Source organism: Heliangelus exortis, chromosome 10 (genome assembly GCF_036169615.1).
Source record: "Heliangelus exortis chromosome 10, bHelExo1.hap1, whole genome shotgun sequence".
Classification (NCBI taxonomy): Eukaryota; Metazoa; Chordata; class Aves; order Apodiformes; family Trochilidae; genus Heliangelus; species Heliangelus exortis.
In genome coordinates this window covers 15,900,441-15,906,756 of record NC_092431.1, presented here as the reverse complement: position 1 = coordinate 15,906,756, position 6,316 = coordinate 15,900,441, and the positions used below count along the sequence as shown (strand labels likewise).

General features: G+C 54.2%; 1 protein-coding gene across 1 annotated transcript; it reads left to right on the top strand.

Annotated features, from left to right (window-relative positions):
* The first annotated feature begins 2,930 nt into the window (after positions 1–2,930).
* Positions 2,931–4,793, top strand: POU4F2 (POU class 4 homeobox 2). Its single transcript, XM_071752995.1, has 2 exons — positions 2,931–3,331; positions 3,768–4,793. The coding sequence occupies exons 1-2, from the start codon at positions 3,029–3,031 to the stop codon at positions 4,707–4,709; spliced, it is 1,245 nt and encodes a 414-aa protein (XP_071609096.1). The 5' UTR covers positions 2,931–3,028; the 3' UTR covers positions 4,710–4,793.
* The last annotated feature ends 1,523 nt before the right edge of the window (positions 4,794–6,316 follow it).

Genomic DNA, 6,316 nt, shown 5'->3' with positions numbered 1-6,316 from the left:
AGCAGAGCCGGGGCGCTCCCCTGCTCTCAAAACAAAGGTAGAGTTTGCTCAACGTGTAGCCCGCATCTTAATAGATTAAAAATTCATAGGGCGCATTAGGTTCGGTAAAATATGAATGCGCGGCTTTAAATTTTAATCGTAAATCAGAACATGGATACATAAGAGGCGACAGTGATTTCTCCCCAGATGTCTGCGTGGGTCAGGGTGTGGGCGTGGGTAAGGGGGAGGAGCGGAGCTATCCTTTTATTTAGGAGGTCCACTGGTGCTAAGGGCCCGCTGCGGGGCCCGCGGCCCCTGAGGGCCGTCGAGATGCCGGGGGGCAGCTGGGGCTCCGCGCCTGCTGCGGCTCCCCCCGGCGTCCATCACGACAGCGGGGGGCAGCTGGGCATCGCGGCGTCTTTCCCTAGGAAAAAAACACCAAAACCAAAACAAAAACCCCAAAACCAAAACAAAAACCACACAAAAAATAAAAAAAATTAAAACACCAGAAAAAGGGGAAGTCCAACGCGTGCTGGACGGTGGTGCCGCGGATAGGGCACTGAGAGGTTCGGGGCGAGTCCCGTCAACGGTGGGCGCAGCCACCGCAGGGACCCCCGGGGCCAGCCCCGGGGCCCGGCCCAGAGGAAAGTTTGCCCATCGATTGGGGCGCGCTGCTCCGCACCCCCGTGGCGGACGTTCGGAGCTACGATGGGCGCTCAGCGTTTTGGAGATCGGCTGTCAGTCGCTATTACAATCAAGATTAATTTATATTAACGATATGCATTCTCAATTCTCCCGTGTGACAGCATACATTAGAACAACTATTGCGAGTAATTAAACTCAATGCGGGAGGGGTTAAATGTATAGCGCGGGGAGGTTTCCTCCTCACCCTTCTCTCGCCAAAGTTCAGACACGGAGCCGGGGCGGGCAAAGCCCCTTCGGCGGCTTCGCGCACCGGTAAGGCTGGCTGCCCTCGGACTTCCCAGCGCCAACGAGGTATTTTCTTTTTTTTTAATTTTTTTTTTTCCCTTTTTTTTTTTTTTTTTTTTTTTTTTTTTTTCCTGACGAAAGTGGGAATTTTTTCCACATCTGCCTGTGCACCTCCCGGCACTCCCGCGCTGAAGCGCGGAGGGTGGCGGCCGCTGCCGGAAGGCGGGAGCGCAGGGGCGGCCGGACGCGCCGCGGACACCCAGGGAGAGGGGCGGGAGAGGGGGCGGCCTCCCCGCCAGCCTGCCTGCGCCTCGCCTGGTCTCTGCCCGGGATCTACTGCACACCCTCGAAAATATGTTATTGATGGCTTTTTCTTGGGCGTTGGAGATGCTTCGGCGCTTTAGACTAATTAGACAAGCCAAAAGCCTTTTGAAGATTAAGCAAATTGGACAACCCTTGTTAATTAGAACATAATTTAAAGTTTGAAATTATATCATTCATGAAGTAGCCTAATTAGTATGACGATATGTTAATAGCCTACTGAGACACAGAGCGCGGAGGTTTGGCATGAACTCCTTAACGGCTTGCAAGAAAATCCTCTTTCCTATGTTGTCATTAATAAAAGATTTCTATAGACTTCAGCCTTTCAACGGTGACATACAATTTATAGTACACACAATGCATTAGCCCATAGTGCTGCTCAATTTTTTTACTATTATGAAAACTAATAAATTCGTCAAGCTGAATTAAGCATACAAATCAGATGAGGCATAACAGATTACATATTGAAGCGCTGTGTCTCCCGAGCCTAAATGAAATTTCAATCTAATAATTCCTTCCTGGCCCGGCCATAATTTGTTTAGAGATGTTGTTCTACTTCTTTCCAAGCGCTATTCGCACCATAATTAAATGATACTCAAGCTTTTAACTTTGATTTATTTCATTTTTCCGAGCTGGCGACAGTGAGAGCTGATACAATGTAATTTTTTTTATTTCCCTTAAAATTACCAAGTCTGCTGTTTAGGTGAGAAATTAAACACCTAAGCACTTATTTTAACCTTCTTGCTGTAAAGTGGAATTCATGGAAATAAACCCGGCAACCTTCGTAAAACTGATTTAACTGATTTTCCTCGATTTCTTTTCTGTCTTTTTTTTTTTTTTTTTTTTTTTTTTTTCCCCTTCTATTTCGAAGAGAGAGGTAGGAGGAAGTTGGCGGGACAGGCGCTTTTGCAGGAGGATTCCGCGAGCTCCCCGTCGGGGGAGGCAGACCCCGGCCACCTCTCCCTGCATTTCTACCCACGGCCCCAGCACCGTGCCCGGTGGCCACAGCCCCCCTGCCGCCCCCCGTCACCCCACCGGAGCGACGAGCCGTGTCAGGGCAGTGCCCGGGACACCCTTTGACTGTGTGTGTGCTCATTGTGAGCCTGGACAGGACTTTTCTTTCACTTTTTTTTTTTTTTTTTTTTTTTTTTTTTTTTTTTTCTTTAAATGGAGGTTGGATTTGAGGAGGCGCAGGGGTCTCTTCCCCTCCCCCCCTCCTTTTTTGTTTTTGCTTTTTTTGCTTTTTCCCTCCCCTTTCCGGGAGGCGGTGGGGCGCGGTGCGGCAGTGAGTGTGGGAGCACGCGTGGGCGTGGGCGCGGGGGCGGCGAGGGGCGGGCAGGGAGCGGCGAAGGAGGGGGCCGGGGCCGAGGAGGAGGCAGGCGCGGAGGGCCCTTCCCGAGGAGTTGGGCTGTAGTGACAGGCGAGAGGGGAGGGGAGGGAGGGGAGAGAGTAAAACCCACCGGCGCGGCGGCGGGGAGGGCACTTCGCGAGAGGCGAGGGCCGGCAAAGGAGCGGAGGCGGACGGGAAGCACCCCGCGCATCCCCCGCGCATCCCCGGCTCGCCGGAGCCGCCTCTCCCGGCCGCGTCCTCTCGGGCGGGCTCGGGCAGCCGGCTGGGGGGCGAGTGGGATTAGTGGGATTTTTTCTTTTTTTCTTTTTTTTTCCGGGGGGTGGGGGCGAGGGGGGGGAGCCGGGGCTCCTGTGGCTTTTCCGGGGAGTCCGGGCCCCCGGCCCCGCGCCCCTGCCCTCCTCCGGCGGTCGCCTGCCAGCGGGCCGGGCCGCGGCGGCAGCGAGCACCATGATGATGTCCCTGAGCAGCAAGCAGCCCTTCGGCCTCCCCCACGGCAGCGGCGGCAGCGGCGGCGGCCTCCACGAAACCAAGTACTCGGCCCTGCACACCGCCTCGCCCTGCCCCTCCGCCGGCGCCGCCGCCCCCGCCGCCAGCTCCCCCAGCAGCACCGGCACCGGGAGCTCCGCCGGACGCGGCTCCGGCACCAGCTCCGGCTCCGGCACCAGCAGCGGCGGCTCCGGTTCTGGCTCGGGCTCCGGCCCCGGCGGCGGCGCGGAGGCGATGCGGCGGGCCTGCCTGCCCGCCCCTCCGGTAGGTGCCCGCCGCTCCGCTTTAAGGGGAGCCCCTCGGCGGCTCCCCGGATCCGCCTGATGATTTTTTCATGGCCGTGCAGCAAATCACCCGGCGCCGCCGGGCGCTCGCCCAACTTATGCATGCGGCGGCTCTTGCCGCCTGTATTAATTTTTATGACCTGGGATGCTGCGTGCGGCTGGTGCGTGTTGTCCGTCCGTCCGTTCGCCCGCCCGCCGCTGGCTGCCTCTGTGCGAGCGGCTGCGCGCCGCGCCCGCTCCCTCGCCCCTCTCTCCCTCTTCTCCTCTCATCTTCTCTCCCCCCCCACCCCTCACCCCCCCCCCTTCTCCAGGATTTCTCTTTTAACATGCTGGGAAGGTTTTAGTGGCACGGCGGAGTGCGCGGGGAGGCGAATTCCCTGCTGAGCGTTATGTGTGCCTTCTATTTGCAATTGCAGAGCAATATATTCGGCGGTCTGGACGAGAGCCTGCTGGCCCGCGCCGAAGCCCTGGCAGCGGTGGACATCGTCTCCCCGAGCAAGAGCCACCACCACCACCCGCCTCACCACAGCCCCTTCAAGCCGGACGCCACTTACCACACCATGAACACCATCCCCTGCACGTCGGCCGCCTCCTCCTCCTCGGTGCCCATCTCCCATCCGTCCGCCCTGTCGGGCACCCACCACCACCATCACCACCACCACCACCATCACCACCAGCCCCACCAGGCGCTGGAGGGAGAACTCTTGGAGCACCTGACGCCGGGGCTGGCATTGGGGGCGATGGCGGCCCCCGACGGCGCCGTGGTCTCCACGCCGGGCCACGGTCCCCACATGGCCGGCATGAACCCCATGCACCCGGCGGCGCTGGGCATGGCCCACGCCCACGGGCTGCCGGCCCACATGGGCTGCATGAGCGACGTGGACGCCGACCCCCGCGACTTGGAGGCCTTCGCCGAGCGCTTCAAGCAGCGCCGCATCAAGCTGGGGGTGACCCAGGCCGACGTGGGCTCGGCGCTCGCCAACCTGAAGATCCCGGGGGTGGGCTCCCTCAGCCAGAGCACAATCTGCCGCTTCGAGTCCCTCACCCTCTCTCACAACAACATGATCGCCCTCAAGCCCATCCTGCAGGCCTGGCTGGAGGAGGCCGAGAAGTCCCACCGCGAGAAGCTGGCCAAGCCCGAGCTCTTCAGCGGTGCGGAGAAGAAGCGCAAGCGGACCTCCATCGCCGCCCCCGAGAAGCGCTCTCTGGAGGCCTACTTCGCCCTCCAGCCCCGGCCCTCCTCCGAGAAGATAGCTGCCATCGCCGAGAAGCTGGACCTCAAGAAGAACGTGGTCCGCGTCTGGTTCTGCAACCAGCGTCAGAAGCAGAAGCGCATGAAGTACTCGGCCGGCATCTGAGCGGGCAGCGGAGGAGGATCAACAGCACCGTCATCGTCAGAAAAATTAAAATTAAACAAGTGACAACAACAGCAACAAGGAAAAAAAAAAAAAAAAAAAGGAAAAAAAAAAAGGAGAAAAAACCCCCAAACAACACCAACCCCACCCCACTGTCCCCAGCCCACCTTACCGCCTGCCCCGCGCCCAACTTTCGGGGAACTTCCCCGCGGAGCCGCCGCCCGGACCCGTCCCGGCAAGTACCGATGGTTTTTATTCTTAACAGACCTCGCCTGGGGGCAAGCGCGAAAGGTGCCCTTCGCAGCACTGTGTCCGCGCTGTCACGGTGTTCTCGGGACCCAAACTTGAATCTAGAGTTGAGGCTTGCGCCGCGAGAGACGTCTCAAAAGTATTTTGATTTAAATAATAATAATAATGATAAAAAAAAAAAGATGGCAGGTTTTTCTGCATTTACACTGCGTATTATAAATATATAAATATATATATATTTTTACTGTGGTTATTATCCTTTTCCTTCTCTGAAGTTATAACGCTTAGGGAAAGAGCTGATCCTGCTGTGTTCACTGGTCTTCAAAAGCTATTATTAGATTACTGCCAAACAACCCCTTGTAAATTATTAATTTATCTCTCTGGCAACTTCATTTTGTGCTCATTCTAATTAATTACACCTCTTTAATCTAAGTCTTGATAAAAGTAAAAAAAAAAAATGGATAGTGAGAATCAAATATTTTGTGTTGGTAGGATTTATGAACGTGAGCTTTTCTCTTCTTCTTCTGAACGTCCCTTTTGGCCATTGTAAATTGTCACCTTAACCTAAGGTATTTCTCTGGCGAGTATTCTTATTCGTACGGCGTCGGCACCCTATAGTAGATGTCCTACATTATTTGTGTAGCCTGATTCACTGTCCGAGGTATTTGTTTACCGCGTTACATATTTAATGGGGATTCCCATATTGTTCCCACTGCACGCTGCTCCCGAAGCGAGAAAGGACGTGTCCGCCTCGGTGACAGCGTGTGGGGGGGTGTCCCTTCGGGTTTCTTGCCAGCACAATATCCGTCTTTCTCGATTTTAAAGCTGTATCGCGACGGTGTTCAGACCGGCTCGGTTATTTATCTACCTACCTATTTATCTGATTGCTTATTTATTTATTTATTTATTTATTCGGTCTGTCGGTTATTTATTGCCTTTGATTACAATACAATTTTTCCACGAAGGAAAGTCCCTTTTGAAGGTCTGTTTGTAGAAAAGCCAAATTTAAATTTGTAGGAAAGGGAGCGAGCGAAACCACACTGCTTGTAAATTCACAAATGGTTTGGTACATTTCTTTTGGAACAACAACAATAAAAGGAGGGTGCTCGGTTGGGTACCTGTATGTATTGTAAATATTTCATTGGCGTTGACGCTCATATAGATATATTCTTACAGATTCCTCTGTATCGCTGTTTTATGAGAGACTTTGAAGTCTTAAGTTCTGTACATGACCTGATTTCGTTGGTTTTTCTTTTGGTTAATAGAACGTTTATTTATTCTAGTTATGTACTAAGTTATTTTTAAATGTTGTTAAATCGTCTTTCATTAAAAAAAAAAAAAAAAAAGGAAAAAAAAAGGAA

Coding starts and splice junctions, on each gene's coding strand:
- POU4F2 (XM_071752995.1), top strand. CDS start 3,029: ATGATGATGTCCCTGAGCAGCAAGCAGCCCTTCGGCCTCCCCCACGGC. Junction 3,332..3,767: donor CCTGCCTGCCCGCCCCTCCG/GTAGGTGCCCGC, acceptor TTGCAATTGCAG/AGCAATATATTCGGCGGTCT.